This window comes from Somniosus microcephalus, chromosome 31 (genome assembly GCF_052327205.1).
Source record: "Somniosus microcephalus isolate GS21.2 chromosome 31, FLI_Smic_1.0, whole genome shotgun sequence".
Classification (NCBI taxonomy): Eukaryota; Metazoa; Chordata; class Chondrichthyes; order Squaliformes; family Somniosidae; genus Somniosus; species Somniosus microcephalus.
In genome coordinates this window covers 12,796,274-12,815,740 of record NC_141017.1, presented here as the reverse complement: position 1 = coordinate 12,815,740, position 19,467 = coordinate 12,796,274, and the positions used below count along the sequence as shown (strand labels likewise).

Below are 19,467 nucleotides of genomic sequence, written 5' to 3'. Positions count from 1 at the left end.
AAAATTCCTTTTTAAAAACCTGCTGAATTTATTGGGGTGGCTCTGTGATATAGTACACTTAATTTTGTTTGAGCTGGTAGAGTGCTACATTGCAGTGCTCTGTTTATATCAGTGAGCCTGGACTAGGAATCTCTGCTCATGGTGAATTAGCTGTAACGCTACTGCTTCGCAAATACTTCACACTGACTGCCAATGTGGCTAGATTTTTTCTGCACCCAGAATCTGTGAAAAAGAAATGAAATATTGCTATTATACTGGTAATTTATGTTACTGTGCATGCATATATTTGTCCCCAATTTCTTTCACTTAAAATACTTAAGATAACAACATACTATGAACTCTTGTAGTTGTGTGCTTTTTGTTACTGTGGCTTAGAGGGCTTAATTATGAGAACAGGTTGGATAAACTCGGCTTGTATTCTGTTGCGCATAGAAGATTGGAGCTGTTCAAATGTTAAAAGGATTCAATAGGGTAGATGCGGAGACTATTTCATCTGGTGTGGGGAACCAGGTGAAAAATCAGGATGCACTTTTTCTCTCTCTCTCGGAACAATTGGAACTTTTAAGACTGAGGTAGATAATTTTTTTTATTAGCAGTGGGTATTAAGGGATATGGAGTTGAGGTGCAGATCAGCCATGATCTAATTGAATGGCAGAGCAGGCTCATAAGAACATAAGAAATAGGAGCAGGAGTAGGTCATTTGACCCCTCGAGCCTGCTCTGCCATTTAATGAGATCATGGCTGATCTGATCTTCGTCTCAACGCCACTTCCCTGTCCGCTCCCCATAACCCTTCACTCCCTTATTGTTCAAATATCTGTCTATCTCCACCTTAAATATATTCAATGACTCCACCTCCACAGCTCTCTGGGGCGGAGAGTTCCACAGATTTATGACCCTCTGAGAGAAGAAATTCCTCCTCATCTCAGTTCTAAAAGGGTGCCCCCTTATTCTGAAACTGTGCCCCCCGAGTTCTAGATTCCCCCACGAGGGGAAACATCCTCTCAGCATCTACCCTGTCAATCCCCCTCAGAATCTAATATGTTTCAATAAGATCACCTCTCATTCTTCTAAACTCCAATGAGTATAGGCTCAACCTTTCTTCATAAGTCAACCCCTTCATCTCAGGAATCAACCTCATGAACCTTCTCTGAACTGCCTCCAATGCAAGTATATCCCTCCTTAAATAAGGAGACCAAAACTGTACGCAGTACTCCAGGTGTGGTCTCACCAATACCCTGTACAGTTGTAGCAGGACTTCCCTGCTTTTATACTCCAACCCCCTTGAAATAAAGGCCAACATTCCATTTGCCTTCCTGATTACTTGCTAACTTTTTGTGTTTCATGCACAAGGACCCCATAGGTCCCTCTGTACTGCAGTATTTTGTAATCTCTCTCCATTTAAAATAATAATTTGCTTTTTTATTTTTCTTACCAAAGTGGATAACCTCGCACTTTCCCACATTATACTCCATCTGCCAAATGTTTGCCCACTCACTTAGCCTATCGATATCCCTTTGCAGATGCTTTGTGTCCTCTTCACAACTTGCTTTCCCACCTATCTTTGTATCATCAGCAAATTTGGCTACAGTACCCTCGGTCCCTTCATCCAAGTCATTAATGTAGATTGTAAATAGTTGAGGCCCCAGCACTGATCCCTGTGGCACTCCACCAGTTACTGTTTGCCAACCGGAAAATGACCCATTTAACCCGACTTTCTGTTAGTTAGCCAATTCTCTATCCATGCTAATATATTACCCCCAACCCTGTGAGCTCTTATCTTCTGCAGTAACCTTTTATGTGGCACCTTATCGAATGTCTTCTGAAAATCCAAATACACCACATCCACTGGTTCCCCTTTATCCACCCTGCTCGTTACATCCTCAAAGAACTCCAGCAAATTTGTCAAACATGATTTCCCTTTAATAAAATGTTGTTGACTCTGCTTGACTGTATTATGATTTTCTAAATGTCCTGCTACTGCTTCCTTAATAATGGACTCCAGCATTTTCCCAATGACAGATGTTAGGCTATGTTCGTATGTCCATAGTTTCCTGCTTTCTATCTCCCCCCCCTTCTTAAATAGGGGTGTTACATTTTGCGGTTTTCCAATCTGCTGGGATCTCTCCAGAAACCAGGGAATTTTGGTAGATTGCAACTAGTGCATCCACTATCTCTGCAGCCACCTCTTTTAAGACCTTAGGATGCAGGCCATCTGGTCCAGGGGACTTGTCCACCTTTAGTCCTACTATTTTACTGAGTACTTTTTCTTTAGTGATAGTGATTGTTAAGTTCCCCCCTCGCTTGATTATGCCCCTTGATTATGTATTATTGGGATGGTTTTAGTGTCCTCTACCATGAAGACTGATACAAAATATTTGTTCAAAGTCTCTGCCATTTCCCCGTTCCCCATTATTAATTCCCCAGTCTCATTCTCTAAGGGACCAACGTTTACTTTAGCTACTCTCTTCCTTTTTATATTCCTGTAGAAACTCTTACTATCTGTTTTTATATTTCTTGCTAGTTTACTTTCATAATCCATCTTCTCTCTCTTTTTTATTTTTTAGTCGTCCTTTGCTGGTTTTTAAAAATGTCCCAATCCTCTGGCCTCCCACTAATCTTGGCAACATTGTATGCCTTCGTTTTCAATTTGATACCATCCTTTACTTCCTTAGTTATCCACGGATGGTTCTCCCTTCTCTTAAAGTCTTTCCTTCTCACTGGAATATATTTTTGTTGAGAGTTATGAATATCTCCTTAAATGTCTGCCATTGCTTATCAACCGTCTTACCCTTTAATCTATTTTCCCAGTCCACTTGAGCCAACTCTACCTTCATACCTTTGTAATTGCCTTTATTTAAGGTCAGGATACTGGTTTGAGACCTAACTTTCTCACCATCCCATTGAATTTGAAATTCAACCGTGCTATGATCATTCTTTCCTAGAGGATCCTTTACTATGAGATCATTTATTAATCCTGTCTCATTACACAGTACCAGATCTAAGATAGCCTGCTCCCTGGTTGGTTCCACAATGTATTGTTCTAGGAAACCATCCCGGATACACTCTATGAACTCGTCCTCAAGGCTACCTTGGCCAATTTGATTTGTCCAATCAATATGAAGATTAAAATCGCCCATAATTATTGCAGTACCTTTCTTACAAGCCTCCATTATTTCTTGATTTATACTCTGTCCAACAGTGTAGCTACTGTTGGGGGCCTATAGACTACGCCCACCAGTGACTTCTTTCCCTTATTATTTCTTCTCTCCACCCAAACTGGTTCTACATCTTGCTCCTCTGAGCCAATATAATTTCTCACTACTGCACTGATCTCATCCTTTATTAACAGAGCTACCCCACCTCCTTTTCCTTCCAAAATGTCTAATACCCCTGAATATTCAGTTCCCAGCCCTGGTCACCTTGCAACCACGTCTCTGTAATGGCTATCAGATCATACCCGTTTGTATCTATTTGTGCCGTCAACTCATCTATCTTGTTACGGATGCTGCGTACATTCAGATAAAGAGCTTTTAATTTTGTCTTTTTACTATTTTTCCGTGCTTTGACCCCACTTTCTGATGCACTGTTAATTTTATACGTTCTGTCCCTGTCACACTCCGGTTACCATTACCCCCATCGCTATCCTGCTCTATTGCCTTCTCCTTTCTCTTTGACTTTTTAAATTCCCGCTCACCTGAACCCTCCCCCCCACTATTTAGTTTAAAGCCCTCTCTACAGCCCTAGTTATTCGATTCGCCAGGACACTAGTCCCAGCATGGTTCAAGTGACGCCCATCCCAATGGAACAGCTCCCTCTTACCCCAGTACTGGTGCCAGTGCCCCATGAATCGAAACCCATTTCTCCCACACCAGTCTTTGAGCCACATGTTCATCTCTCTGATCTTATTTACCCTATACAAATTTGCTCGTGGCTCAGGTAGTAATCCAGAGATTATTACCTTTGTGGTTCTGATTTTTAATTTAGCCCCTAGCTGCTCATACTCCCTCAGCAGAACCTCTTTCCCTGTTTTACCTATGTCATTGGTATCTACGTAGACCACGACAACTGGATCTTTCCCCTCCCACTCAAAGTTCCTCTCCAGCCCAGAGGAGATGTCCTTAACCCTGGCACCAGGCCAGCAACACAGCCTTTGGAACTCACATTCTCGGCTGCAGAGAACAGTATCTATCCCCCTAACTATACTGTCCCCTACCACTACTACATTTCTTTTTACTCCCACAACTTGAATGGCCCCCTGTACCACGGTGCTGTGGTCAGTTTGCTCATCCTCCCTGCAGTCCCTGCTCTCATCCACACAGGGAGTAAGAACCTGTTGGACAAGTGCAAGGGCTGAGGCTCCTCTGATGCTACCTTCTGGATCCCCAAACCTGCCTCACTCGTAGTCACACCCTCCTGTCCCTGACAACAGACCAAATTTGAATTATTTAACCTAAGGGGTGTGACTGCCCCCTGGAACACAGTGTCCAGGTAACTCTCCCCATCCCCGATGTATCGCAGTGTCCGAAGCTCAGACTCCAACTCATCAACTCTGAGCCGAAGTTCCTCGAGCTGCCAACACTTACTGCAGATGTGGTTGCTGTGGATCACACTGGTGTCCACCAGCTCCCACATGCAACACATTGCCTGCCCTGCCAAATCTATTATATTTTATTTAATTAATTAGGTTTTCAAGTTTTGAATATTAATTATCTATGTTTAGTTTTTAATCTCGGCTCTTAATTTAAACCAATGCCCAAGTTTAGAAAAAAGAGTTAAATATTCACTAACCAATCACTTACCTGCTTTCCTGTGACCTCACACTTTGATCCCCCCCGGCTGCTGCCTCAGGTCGGTATGCGCAGCTCCTGGCTAACTCCTTTTATCCCCACTGGTGTCGCTCCTCAGATCCCGCTCTCGCCGCTGGTCTCGGGCCTCGGGTGCTGCTCCTTTTATCTCCGCTGGTGTCACTCCTCAGATCCTGCTCTCGCCGCTGGTCTCGGGCCTCACTCCTCTTATCCCTGCTGGTGTCGCTCCTCAGATCCCGCTAGGGCCTTGGGCGCTGCTCCTTTTATCCCCACTGGTGTCACTCCTCAGATCCTGCTCTCGCCGCTGGTCTCGGGCCTCGCTCCTCTTATCCCTGCTGGTGTCGCTCCTCAGATCCCGCTAGGGCCTTGGGCGCTGCTCCTTTTATCCCTGCTGGTGTCGCTCCTCAGATCCCGCTAGGGCCTTGGGCGCTGCTCCTTTTATCCCTGCTGGTGTCGCTCCTCAGATCCCGCTAGGGCCTTGGGCGCTGCTCCTTTTATCCCCGCTGGTGTCGCTCCTCAGATCCCGCTCTCGCCGCTGAGGAACTGAATGGCCTACTCCTGCTCCTATGTTAAAATAAACTTTACCTAATCCTGGTGAAAACTTTACTATAGTTTAACTTTTAAGTTTTGCGGGGGGGGGGGGGAATGTCCACCCCAAAAACTGCAAGTTTTGAGGGTACAATAGGAGCAGGAGTCGGCCAGTTGGCCCTTCGAGCCTTCTCCGCCATTCAATAAGATCATGGTTGACCTTCTACCTCATCTCCACTTTCCTGCACTATCCCCATATCCCTTGATTCCCTTAATATCCAAAGATCTATAGATCTCTGTGATCAATATACTCAACAACTGAGCCTCCACAGCTCTCTCTGATAGAGAATTCTAAAGATTCACAACCCTTTGAGTGAAGAAATTTCTCCTCTCAGTCCTAAATGGCCGACCCCTTATTCTGAGACCGTGACCCCTGGTTCTAGACTCCCCAGCCAGGGGAAACATCCTCCCAGCATCTACCTTGTCAAGCCCTGTAAGAATTTTATATGTTTCATTGAGATCACCCCTCATTTTTCTAAATTCTAGGGAATATAAGTTTAGTCTCCTCAATCTCTCCTCGTATGTTCAAGGACTTTGTAGAGGAAAGGGAGGCTGGAGATGGGACAATAGTTTGCAAGGACAAAGGTTTTTTTTATGGAGGGATTGGGGCGGAGGTGATGGTATCATTTTTGAAAGAGGGAGACAGTACCTGAGGAGAGGGAACCGTTTACATTGTATGTTTATTAGCACACATCGCAATGGAAACTCATTTGCAGTGAACACAAAATAGATAGAAATAACAACAGGAAATGCTGGAAAAACTCAGCAGGCCAGGCAACATCCGTGGAGAGAATTAGAGTCAACGTTTCGGGTCGAAACCCTTCGTCAAGACTGAAGAAGCACAGGAAATGAAACCAATTAAAGGCCAGTTTGGCGGCTGGGAGAGAACAAAAGAGAAGTGAAGAGACATTAAGAGGTATTCAAAACCAGACGAAATGGTGATAGGACTAGTGGAGACAAATGACGGCTCTAGATTAGGTGTGAAATGCGCTGGCAGAATGGGAGACAGCTGCCATGTGGGAGAGAGGGAAAAAAAGGGGGGGGGGGAGGGTCAAAACAAAGGTGTGGATAAAAAATATAATAAGTAAAAATGTAATGGGGGCCGAGGTTATGATCTGAAATTGTTGAACTCGATGTCGAGTCCGGAAGGCTGTAAAGTGCCGAATCGGAAGATGAGGTGCTGTTCCTCGAGCTTATGCTGAGCTTCCGTGGAACAATGCAAGAGGCCGAGTACGGTGAGGTCTGGGTGGGAATGGGGCGGTGAATTAAAGTGACAGGCGACCGGAAGCTCGGGGTCACCCTTACAGACTGAACGGAGGTGTTCCGCAAAGCGGTCACCCAATCTGGCCTTTTAATCTATTTCATTTCCTGTGCTTCTTCAGTCTTGACAAAGGGTTTTACCTGAAACGTTGACTCTATTTTCTCTCCACGGATGTTGCCTGGCCCGCTGAGTTTTTCCAGCATTTTCTGTTGTTATTTCGGATTTCCAGCATCTGTAGTATTTTGCTATCGTACAAAATAGATAGAGTTGGAAAAGGCAATTTCTCTTGTAATGGGTTGATACAATAAGCAGTGTATAGTGTATTGGTGTCATTCAGGTCAGTTAGTAGCATTGTCGTCTAAGTTGGAAGGTTGTGGGTTCAAGTCCCACTCCAGATACCTGAGCGCATAATCTGAGCTGACACTTCAGAACAGAACTGAGGGAATGCTACGCAGTTGGATGCGTTGTCTTTCAGATGAGATGTTAAACTGAGGCTCCATCTGCTCTCTCAGGCGGACATAAAAAATTCCCATGGCACTATTCACAGAAGAGCAGGCAAGTTCTCCCCGGTGTCCTGGCCAATAGTTAGCTCTCAACCAAGATCACTGAAACAGATTATCTGGTCATTTCTCACTTCTATTTGTGGGGCCTTGCTGGGCGCAAATTGGCTGCCGTGTTTCCTACACTACAACAGTGACTACACTCCAAAAGTAATTCATTGGCTGTAAAGCACTTTAGCTAGTCCCGAGGTCGGGGAAGGCGCTACAGAAATGCAAGTTCTTTCTTGAAGCGATGTGCTTGAGGCGGAGTATATCAAGCTTGCCTTTGGGAAATGTTTACTGATTTTTGTTTCCTTGGAATGTATATGCTCAAAGCCCGATCTCTAACGCTGATACTCTATTTATGTACTGTTTCTGTTTCTGTTCTGTTGCTAACCAGACTCAGGAATTCCAATCAAAGTACACCACTACCAGATCAGGTCAGTAACGTATTCTTAAAGAAAATTCTTTGGTGAATCTTTGTACTCCTCAAAATAAGCGATGTCACCGTTTCTCCATCCTTTGCGCCCCCCAGTGTTTGCTTTAGACACTGGGTCAGGGGTAAACAGCAAGGGTTGGCTGGGCACCCTCGTTGCATCAAATGGTGTATGGTATGGAAAGACTGGGGAAAGGGGCTAACAGCGGGAGTGTTGCCTCCCCCAATAGCTCAGCAAGTTTATCTAATCAGTAACTGAGCCTTGCAGAGCAGAACAATGCCAGGTTTAATCCTGTCTGAGTTAGCTCATCTCAGCCAGACAGCCAACCAGTGCTAAGATTGGCTTCAGTGTCCCTAGGCTAGGGGGAAAATCCTCCTGTGAAGCCTGCTGGAAAGTGTGTGCGTGTGTCAGTGATCCCTTTAAGCTGCTTGGCCACACGGTGTTCTGCAGCTCCCGCGCAGTCGGCACACCGGCATTTCAATAGGAAAAAACACGACAGGAAACTCTCGATTTACCGGCACCTAAATAACCGGAAATCTCTGTTAACCGGCAAAATTCAGGAGTAGGCTCAGGTAAGTTTTACTTCATATTAGTGGCCGTTCCTGGATCTGTGGCCGTGTAACCGGGGTTCCTGCACCTGTTGCTATGCAACAGGGTCGCTTGGTCTGTGGCCAGGGTTCCTGCACCTGTTGCCATGCAACAGGGACGCCTGGATCTGTGGCCGTGTACGGGGCTCTCGTACCTTTTACTATACCTCACTGTAATCCGGACTTTTTGATAAACTGGCACCACGCCGGTCCCGTCGGTACCGGATATAAAAGAGTTTCCTGTATTTTGAATGGGCCACGCAGCCCCTTAAAGGGGCACGCACCCAAAAAAAATTAAAGGGAACATTGGTGTGTATATGTCAGGCGAGTACATGATCTGGTTTAACTGTGATGCCCTTCTCTCCACCTCGCCTTACACAATCCATATTTGGCAAATCAGTTCATTTTCAAGATTCACCTGCATCTGCTGAAGGTTTTACCAAACCACTTCGATATGGGAGTTTTATGTTACACTCATTTATCAAACTCAAAGGTCTATCTTTTATTTTGAATTGGAATATTTCCCCATGATAACTTTTCACAACTTCGATCTTAACTGAATTTTTGATACAAATTGCACATTACATCAACCTTGTAGAACAACAACGAAATGAACTTTGTTCTGCACAGATTGTAATAACCGCTAATCTTAACAACATGTAATGAAACATTTTTTTTTCCAAATAGGGCTCCTCATCTAAAAAAAAATGTACCAGACATCAGAAGCCTGGGGAACCTGGTAAGAATATGTTCACTGAATGCACAGCAGTATCCTTCACAAACATTCTGTGGAGACGTGCAAGACAAGTACCGTACATACCAAGTGCCATAAAAAGTCAGTCAAAATGTTCCGAAGTGGTTCAAAGCGAAAATTAAGAAAGGAGGTAAAGGAAAATTTCCGAAGCTTGTAGAGAAAGTGTGACCATTGGGCCAAGTACAGGATTATACAGAACGTTCCTATGGATGGATGTACTTTATCTGGACAGGGACTGCACTGAGGCAAACAAAGCTCAGTGTGAACAAATGTCAGGTATTAAAGAAGTAAAAATAGGAGCCATGTGTACTCAATGGGTGGACAGACCTTGCCGCGGGCAAGTTGAAAGAGACCTAGCAGTGTTAGTTAACTCATTGCTCACTACATCTGGCCAGTGTGAGGCAGCAATAAACAGCAAATAGGAAGCTAGGTTATGTTCAAATCCCCAGAGCTCTCAGTGCCTGGCTGCTGTTGCTCGATGATCGATAGCAACTGACCTGTGTCCGCATGGAATTTCTTCTTTTAAAAAAGTGCTAACCCCAACTTCTGTACAAATCAGTGCAAAAGTTGCTTTCTTTCCCTCTCTTGTGGTAGGACTATGTGTCTTAAACCTTTCTCGAGTAATGCCTGGCACAAATGCATGGATAACACCAAGAGGATCAACATTAACAAATCATTTTAAAGTCATTTGCACTCAAGATCTGTGTTCAATAGCCTCCCACCTGCACAGTTTAAAAACCTCTGCGTGTCTCATCCACTTAGTGACTGAGGGGTTGTGGTAAACCACTGTCATACCTGTCTGTGTCTGTATGTGTATTCCACTAGGTACAGGTCTGGACATGCCTCGGCTGACTCCTCCCACTATTCCAGGTATATAAGTGACTACCTCCCAGTCCCTTAGTATTCTGGACGGGTCGACCACTCGAGACAAGACCTTCATTCTTTAGTTAATAAAAGCCTGATTGTTACTCGCTCAACTTCAGTCTTTTGAGTAATTGATGGCGCATCAGGGGTGTAACTCTGATCTAATGCATGCAGTCATGAGTTTGGAACTTTGCATGTGCTTCCCGTGCTGCTGCTTCCGTGTTCACTGAAAATGTTACTCCCCCTCCGCTTTTGCTCTAATGGCTTGGCACTGTAACCTTATCTTATTGCTGGTGTGGAGTGTAAACACCAGCACCGACTAGCTGGGCCGAATGGCCTGTTGCTGTGCTGTATATTCTATATAATACTGTTGCCTGTTTCCATCTGGTTGAATTTGCTTTAAAATGACAGAAGTGGTGTCTGTCTTTACTGCCATCTGCGTGTTCCTCTTGTAACATTCGCTGTGTAACACTTGATGTCGAACTTAGCCGACCACTTCACTCTCCTCCATCTGCGTTACCATCAGGAGCCTTTTGGGTGGTGCTTCTTTCTCTTTAGCTTCATTCACGGTGGATCTTCAGAAGGGAGTGGCGTTTTTACCCTTTTCCTTCCTCACTTAAATAGCACTCTGAATTTGCTAATTTCACGTCACCCTTTTAGACAGCACGTGTCCTTTCCTCAGGCTCTTTGTATTAACGCTGGTGAGATATGCTAATGTTCTTCGGTACTTGCCTACAGAACAGCAGCGACTGCACGTTGAAAGTAGTCTGTCGGCTGTGAGGAGCTATGAGACGTCTTGAGGAGGTGGAAGGTGATATATGAATGCACAGAGGTCCAGAGCTGGGTTTCTGCCAGTAGGTGACCTCTAAACAGTGTGAACAGAACACCCTGTAATTGTATATTGTCACATTTCAGTCTATTTCAGAGATCAGCACTGCACAAACTTTTTGTACTTGTTCAGAAAGGGAAGACCGGTACTGTTAATATTAATCCATAATTAATGTTTAGTACTTTATTCATCATGACTGTGGATTTGGGAGTTAACAGTGGCTCTGGACCAAGAGCAGTGCATTTTGATTGCTGAGTATTGGGATTGGAAACACAGTTCGTCCAGTAATTAGCGAATGCACTGTGATACCAATACGTGTTTACTCCACTATAGTCCCACATGCAGGAAACTGCTTGCGTGGTCCTCGCTCTGCCTTCAGTTCTTTAGATTCTGTTACGATGCGGAAGAGAAGAGCAAAGCAAGAAAGGAAGCAGCTACTTCTGCCTCTTTATGAAGTAATTTACCGTCAGTCAGGTGCAGTCCACACGGAGGAGGATTTCTGTTTTGATTGTTGCTGAATTTTCTCTTCACTTTGTTTCATTTTTTTTTTAGAACCCGCCACTAAACAGGAAGAAACTCCAAAAAGGAGGAGCCTTTGCAACCAGCGCAGTGCCGGGCTAAGCGCCGGTCAGTGTGCCGATGCCAGCCTGATCTCTCAAAAGCATGACGGCGTGAACCCCCAAGCCATCACTGAGGTGACTCGTGCCAGCCCCACTGGAGAACCCGAGGCCAGTCAGGCACCGCCTCCCAACAAACGGCTCAAAAAAAGCCCGCAGTCACGGTCACTGTCGTGGCGACGCTCCAGCTTCAAGGGTGGTAAAGGGCGGAAATCTCTGCCACCGATCCACCGTGACGCTACAGGTGAGGAAGGATGAGTGTTGCCTGTTTACCAAACACGGTGGGTGTCTGTTTTGAAAACTTTACTCGGTCGTATCTGCAGCGAGAAACAGGCTTAATTCCTGCCCCTTTGTTTTGAGATTCTTTCGTGGAGTATCGGAGCATTCAACCTAGCTGCGTGCAACCCTGTGCCACCTGTTCCTTCTGCTTATTGCACTGGGAAAGTATTCCCACGGAATTATTTGCAAGTTTATTGGATGAGTGTCGGATTCCCACCAGCAGCATTAATGGTGGGCAATCCACCTCCTGGAGTTGCACAAATTCTCCTAGAGCCCACCTTGCCTTTGAATAATTACCGGCAGTGTATTTCAGATGTACCGCTTGTGCGATTGGTATCAACTAGATTGCAGATTGCTAGGTTACAGGTTGATTCTCGCACCCTTCAACTGTGAGATATGCCAAGTTGAGCCTGGCAAGGTCCCTAGCTTTGGGGTGTAGGAGAGGAGAGAACCGGGGTGATCGCTGCTGCGTTCCTGCCAGGGGCAGCATTTGGTGCGGCGTGGGCGGAGTCCTGGGGTAGTCCTGACACCCCGTCTGTAGAAGCCGTGAAGTGTAAGAAAGGGAGCGCTTTAGTGCCACCGCGTTCATTCTCTTGTACATCCACATCTTTGGCATTGAGAAGTTTAGTGAACAAACTATCCTCGCATTGCAAAAATGTCCTTTCAATATCTCTACATGCTCCTCATGTTCTCATCTTTTGCAAGTTGTAACATTTGATGTTTGACGTTGACGCCTTTACTGTGTTTTCTGTTTTCCGTTACCTTTGGGAACGTCTCGAGTTTTGTTGTACTCCAATAGCACACGAGCTAGCTCCCCTTTGTGGAGTTTATGCGTTTCTCTTTTGTTTTCCCCTGGATGGCAATTTGAATCCACCTTTCTTCACAAGGTACTGTCTGGGAGAGGTTTTGTGGGCACACTGTTACAGATCTTTGTGGCTTCAATAAGTTGTAGCCGTTTCTATATCCTTCTGTTATGTTAATCATGCTGATTCCTTGGCAGTCGGTCTCCTAGGTTGGGCCAGTTATTCTTGTACCAGTGTTTGGGGCAGGGGTCACAGAGCTTCAAGCACCGGTATCCTTCCCTTGGGAAACACCAGAACTATAAACTGATAGTCCACAGGATACGGCACAGGAAAAGGATGCGTGGAGATTGGTGGTCAGAGTGTCAAAACCATCTGCTCAGAATAGCAGTGATAAATAAAGGAAACCGGATTATATAGTGGATGGGATGGAGCAGAAACCACAGGTTCTGGCACTGAGCCAACACAGGTCGTTGGTTCATTTCCATCTGGAATATTATGTGCAGTTCTGGTCGTCCTTTTACAGAAAGGACATCATAGCCTTGGAAAAGATGCAGCAAAGGACTTACCCATCTGATACTTGGCATCAGGCACCTGAACTGAAGGTGAGGCTGAAATGAGCTGAGTTTGTTTATGATAGAGGAGAGGGGAATCTTGTTGATGTATTCAAGATCCTTCTGATTATTGATAAATTTGAGAAACTGTTTACCATGGCCCAAGAATGACCAGAAGGGGCCCGGGATGAAGCTCGGAAGGGGGTGGGGCGTGAATAGACGGATCAGGTAGAACCATTTCGCACAGAGAGTGGCGGATAGTTGGAATTCACTGCCCAGGGAGGTGATCGAGGCTAGCAACATCTATAATGTAAGAGGGAGTTGGCCAGGCATTTGGCAAGCACGCCAATTGATGGAAGTAGCCTGTGTTTGTGAACTCTGGGGTTGGCCAGATGGACCAAAATGTTTGATTCCGGCCCGTGCATTCCTATGTTCCATGTGTTCCTGTGTGGTTCTGGAACTTCTAATGTGCCTCTCTGTTCCTGAGCACTATCCAGTGTCCCCGACTGGAAAATGTATGTGAACAGATGTCTGGCGAGCTGTGTTCCCTCTAAGCTGCGCGCACGGCAAACTTCACTGTGCTGCGCAGTAAAAGAAACTATCCGTGCACTCCGCTTGGGCTCACAGCGGGGGCTTTAATAACACAGCAAAACAGCCCCGGCCAAGAAAAGGATCCGATCAGGGAGAGAAGGCAGGGCCTCTCCCGTCCTGACCGACAGCCCGCTCCACCAATCAACACCCAACCTTCTGTGACTGGCGTCAACTCTAACCAATAGCAAGGGAGTGAGTCCTGATGAGCCAATAGCAGGTGAGAGGGGCGGGTGCTGGATGACTAAACCATGTCTAAACCGTTTTCGGTCTGTGGACCGGCATGCGTCCCATTGTGTGATAGAAGATGTTTGACAGGCTGGCAGATCCCCAGGCCGGAGCAATCGGATGGAGAGCAGGAGGGAGGCGTTCACAAGGGCGAATGGGACTGCACACCGGCAAGACGCTAGCAGCGAGTGTAGCCTGCACAGTTAGTGAGTGCGCCCTTGCAGCGCTGTGGGCCGTTCGCTTTCTCTGCAACGCTCCCGTGTTCTAGCATTTAAGACTTGCCTCCCTCCCACCTCTTTCTTCGGCATTGATTGATATTAAAGCATAGTTTATAAAAATAATTCATAAAGACTTTTTGCACCGAACAAACTTTTATCGCAAAGTTTTAAGGTGCACAGAATCTGCATTGAAACGCTATTGGAATAAATCCTGGGCCAAACGCAAAACCACAGCGAATACCCTTTGGTTTAATGGCTGACCATTAAACTGCTTAAACTCAAAGGTTAGTTAAATTACACAACTCCCTCTCTCCAAAATTCATGAATATTGCTGCTCTCCTTAGACCTTTGTACCGCTAGCGCCGGCTTTCAAATAAATGCTGCTCGAGTGTGTTGCATTTCACAGAAAACCTAGAAACATAGAAGATAGGACCAGTTCTGACGAAAGTCTTCGACCTGAAACGTTAACTCTGTTTCTCTCTCCGCGGATGTTGCCTGGCCTGCTGAGTTTTTCCAGCGTTTTCTGTTATTAATCCAATTTCAGTACCCTGTCCCTGCTTTCTCCCTATATCCCTTGATCCCTTTAGCCTTAAGAAATATATCCAACTCCTTCTTGAATATATTTAATGAATTGGCCTCAACTGCCTTCTGTGGTAGAGAATTCCACAGGTTCACCACTCTCTGGGTGAAGAAATTCCTCCTCATCTCAGTCCTAAATGGCTTACCCCTTATCCTTAGAGTGAGAGAGAAGAAGACTTACATTTCTATAGCGCCTTTCACGACCACCGGACGTCTCAAAGCGCTTTACAGCCAACGAAGTACTTTAGAAGTGGAGTCACTGTTGTAATGTGGGAAAAGGCCAGTATAATTAAGGGCTCGCCTGTCACAAATTATTATCGCCTTTCTCCACCAGCCTGTCAACCGTGATTAAAAACAAATAAAAAATGCCACATCTAATTGCTTTTATTTAGTAAACCGCTGGAAAGAGAAGAAAAAACGTTTCTGAAAATAAAGAGCGAGATAAGTGGTGCACGGATAGTCAATGTCAACAGGCTCTGGTTCACCTGCATTTTGATTCTCTTGAGTCTGATTGGCACTGGATGTAAATACATAGTTCAGAGTGGATTCAACCATCAAGTTGGACTGTTACAACCAGGGCTAGAATTGGTGATGTGTTTCAGTGTAATCAACGTGGAAATGTGAATAGCCTCGCCTTCCCCCCAACTCCCTCCCCAACTAAAAAATTATACAAAATAATCTAAATTTAGCAAAGCCAAATAAAATCAGTTGGAAACAAGATAAAATTCATCAAAGGACAAAATAAACCCATCGCAAATGGGGGGTAAAGCAAAAACAACATAAAAACGGCCAAAACAAGTTTAAAAACATCAAAAAAGCAAAATAAATCAAAAACTAAGCAAGTGCTAAATCAAAATTTATATGGTTAAAGAGTGCTGGATAAAATATTCTGTTTATGATGCCTATTCCATTTGAGTTTGTATGATATACAGTAAGTCTGGTGTTACAACTTTACTTTTCACTTATTGAGCAAGTTTGAGTGGGATTTAGAGACAATAATAATGAAAACATAAGTAAGAACATAAAAAGGAATAATTTGCTTTAATGCAATTCTTAAAAAGTTCTCCAACTCCCCCATCCTGAGCCTGGAACCCCTCGCCATACCCGAACCTGCCTTTGGGCTTGATAAAAGATATCCGATAGAATCATACAGCATAGGAGGGAGGCCATTTGGCCCATTATGCCTCTCTGGTAAAGCTGTCCAATTAGTCCCAATCCCCTGCTCTTTCGCCATAACCCTGCAAATTTTTCCTTTTCAGATATTTATCCAATTCCCTTTTGAAAGTCACTATTGAATCTGCTTCCACCGCCCTTTCAGGCAGCGCATTCCAGATCGCAACAACTCGCTGCGTAAAAAAAATACCCCTCATCTCTGGTTACCGCCCCTCCTGCCAATGGAAGCAGCTTCTCCTCATTTACTCGATCAAAACCCCTCAAAATTTTGAACACCTATTAAATCTCCTCTTAACCATCTCTGCTCCAAGAAGAACAATCCCAGCTTCTTTAATCTCTCCAGATAATTGAAGTCCCCCATCCCTGGGAAAATTCTAATAAATTAATTTGCGCAATAAACCAAAAATAATGAAAGATCTGAATTTTCTGTTGCTGCTGCTGTTGTTGGTTCGGGCATTGTTGCTGTTGATGTGGTTGTTAACTACCCATGGACAAAAATGTCACCCGCCCAGTACAAATAAAAAATTAGTGGGACCATTGCTGGCGAGAACAGAGTCGGACTAAAATGTGGTGCCCTCCATAGTTGAATAGCTGACTGACACTCCCTGGTCTCGGCTCACAACGTGAAGAATTTCAACCTGAGTAAGTTGTGGGAAGGTAGAACCTTGATTCAGCAAGAGACAGTGACGTAGAACATCGATGGTGCCTTTGCTCTGTTTTCGGGTGCTAAATGGGCGGCTAAGCCTCCAATATGGTGGGCAGGAGTGCACGCTCTATACTAGATGGAAATGCGCCGCCCGCCATGTAGGTATAGGCAAAAAAATAGCTGTCCAGGGCCCGTGGCTGAAACGGTTGTTAAACCCTTTGCAAATAAAGGGCCCAGCGCCTGCTTGAGGGCCCCTGTGCAAAATTGGGCTGCCCTGAACGCAGCCTGTGCCGGCCCAGCTGCACTCATGTAAAAAATACTTACCTGACTGTGGAGCTGGGGAGTAGCAGGAGTCGATGCCTCGATCCCCGTACCAGTGTCCCGATCGGCACCTGCAGGTTCGTTCTCCCTTTCCCGGTCGCGGCAGGCCTCCAAAGCTCGCCGGTCTCATTTAAGTGTGGCGCCGATATCTGGTGCGCCTCGGACCTACCCGTTCGGGCACACAGCGATCGTTCCTGTGATCGAATTTCTAGGCCAGCGTCTTCGAGAGAGACTGAGAAAAATATAAACTTGAGGCGAGGATTTTTTTTTTCTCCTTTCTTCCCACGTCCCCAGATCGTAAAGAAGCCTGAAGTTAAAAAGTAGTTGGGCTTCGGTAGAACATCGAAACACCAGCTTCTGACTGTAAAGAATCGATCGAACGGCAGGTGCGGTCTGTGAGGCCCGTTCCATCTCGCAGTTTGCTCGTCTGCTTTTGTATCAAGTTCACCTTCATTGGAAAAATATAAAGGGCCATTTTAATGTTAAACCACAACTGAATGATTCCGGGTTTAAATTATGAGGACAGGTTGCATAAACTTGGCTTGTATTTACTTGAATATAGAGGATTGAGGGTTGATCTAATTGAGGTGTTTAAGTTGATCAAAGGAGTTGATGAGTGTGTTTTTTAATTCATCCCTAATTGCCCTCAAGAAGATGGTGGTGAGCCACACAACTGAGTGACTTGCTAGGCCATTTCAGAGGGCAGTTAAGAGTCAACCACATTACTGTGGGTCTGGAGTCACATATAGGCCAGACCGGGTAAGGACGGCAGATTTCCTTCCCTAAAGGACATTAGTGAACCAGGTGGGTTTTTACGACAATCTGGTTTCTTGGTCACCATTACTGATACTAGCTTTTTATTCCAAATTTATTTAATTGACTGCTGAGGTGGGATTTGAACTCATTAATTTCATGGGTCATTCGTCCAGGCTCTGGATTATCAGTCCAGTAACATAACCACTGTGCTACTGTACCCCAGGTAGAGAGAGAGAAACTACTTCCTCTGGTAGGAGAGTCCAGGACAAGGGGGCACCACCTTAAAATTAGAGCCAGGCCGTTCAGGGGTGATGTCAGGAAGCACTTCTTCACACAAAGGGTAGTGGAAATCGGGAACTCTCTCCCCCAAAAAGCTGTTGAGGCCGGGGGCCAATTGAAAATGTCAAAACTGAGATTGATAGACTTTTGTTAGGCAAGAGTATTAAGGGTTAAGGAACCAAGGCGGGTAGATGGAGTTAAGATACAGGTCAGCCATTATCGAATTGAATGGCGCAACAGGCTTGAGAGGCTGAATGGCCTCCCCCTGCTTCTGTGTTCCGAATACTTTTTCCTCAAGCAAATCACTAAAACAGATGATCTGGTCATTATCACATTGCTGCTTGTGGGACCTTGCTGTGTGCAAATTGGCTGCCGTGTTTTCCTACTTTACAACAGTGACTACACTTCAAGAGTACTTCATTCAGGGACATGCTCCCCAGACTCCGGTTAGTCACCATTAGGTAAGAAGCTTGGCTCTAAATGAGAGACATTGGGTTCCTGATAATGATCATGAACTGGCACATGCTGAGCGCCAGGGATACGAGGTACTTCGACTTATCCAGCTGAGGCTCTGAAGCACCTGGGGGTGTTCTGATGCAGTGTAAGGTGCTCTGTAAAGACAAGTCTTTATGCTGCCTTATCTAGTGCAATGAGTTGTATTTTAACGATGGTGTAACTGGCTTCATTCTGAGCCACAGTCTGGAGATATCCAACAAGAGAAACAACCTCCATTATTCAGGTTCTCTGCTGCTCGAACCATTTTTCTCAAGTTCTGACCTTACTCTCCTTTGCTTTCAGAAGGTGAACAGCTGCAGCAATGCAATATTGCAGCATAAATAAATATGCGTAGCCGGGATTATTGTCACTTGGTGCTGATCGTTGAAATCACATGATTATCGGGAACGGTAGTATAGTGGTAACGTCACTGGACTAGTAATCCAGAGGCCTGGACTAATGATCCGGAGACGCAAGTTCAAATCCCACCACGGCAGCTGGGGAATTTAAATTCAGTTAATTAAATAATTCTGGAATAAAAAGCTATTCCAGATCGGATCAGTGTCGTAAAAACCCATCTGGTTCACTAATGACCTTTAGGGAAGGAAATCTGCCGTCCTTACCCGGCCTGGCCTATATGTGACTCCAGACCTACAGCAATGTGGTTGGCTCTTAACCACCCTCTGAAGTGACCGAGCGAGACACTCGGTTGTACCAAACCACTACAAAGAACAGCGGTTCACGAAGGCGGCTCACCACCACCTACTCGAGGGCAATTAGGGATGGGCAATAAATGCTGGCCTTGCCAGCGACGCCCACATCCCATGAACAAATAATTTTTTTTTTAATACTCTGTGCAACTGAAAGCTGTTAATGTAGCTCATAACTTGATGCCTGTTCTTGAACCAGTGAGGCTGGACTTTCTTTTTAAAAATTCTGAATAATTGATGCAGTTCTTTAAATGGTTACTGTATCAGGAGGGTAACTTTTCTAAAGTTGGAAACTCCGAACAGTTTTTTAAATGCGCGTTTTACCTCCAGCTTTCCAACTTTATCCATTTCTTCAGAGATCTGTGAGGGGATCAGCACGGATTTGCCCGAGGATGAAAGGCTGGCACAGCTGTTTCACGCGTGTCTGGAGGTATGAAACTTCGGAGATCCCTTTTTCCTACTGTAAGTTCTGACACTGGTGCAGTCACTGGGATTTCAGTAAAATGTAATGGCGGAGGTGTGACATTTTCATACCGTGTTCAACGTGAACTGTTTTTT

General features: G+C 45.2%; 1 protein-coding gene across 2 annotated transcripts in view; it reads left to right on the top strand.

Moving 5' to 3' along the window:
* Window positions 1–19,467, top strand: part of dsn1 (DSN1 component of MIS12 kinetochore complex) — a 43,485-nt gene that overhangs the window by 1,838 nt on the left and 22,180 nt on the right. The window contains exons 2-5 of one of the 2 annotated variants that reach the window (XM_085971527.1): window positions 7,596–7,635; window positions 8,907–8,958; window positions 11,219–11,527; window positions 19,266–19,339. In XM_085971527.1, coding sequence (XP_085827653.1) covers window positions 7,596–7,635; window positions 8,907–8,958; window positions 11,219–11,527; window positions 19,266–19,339 — 475 coding nt within the window. The other variant, XM_085971528.1, reaches the window with a different exon arrangement.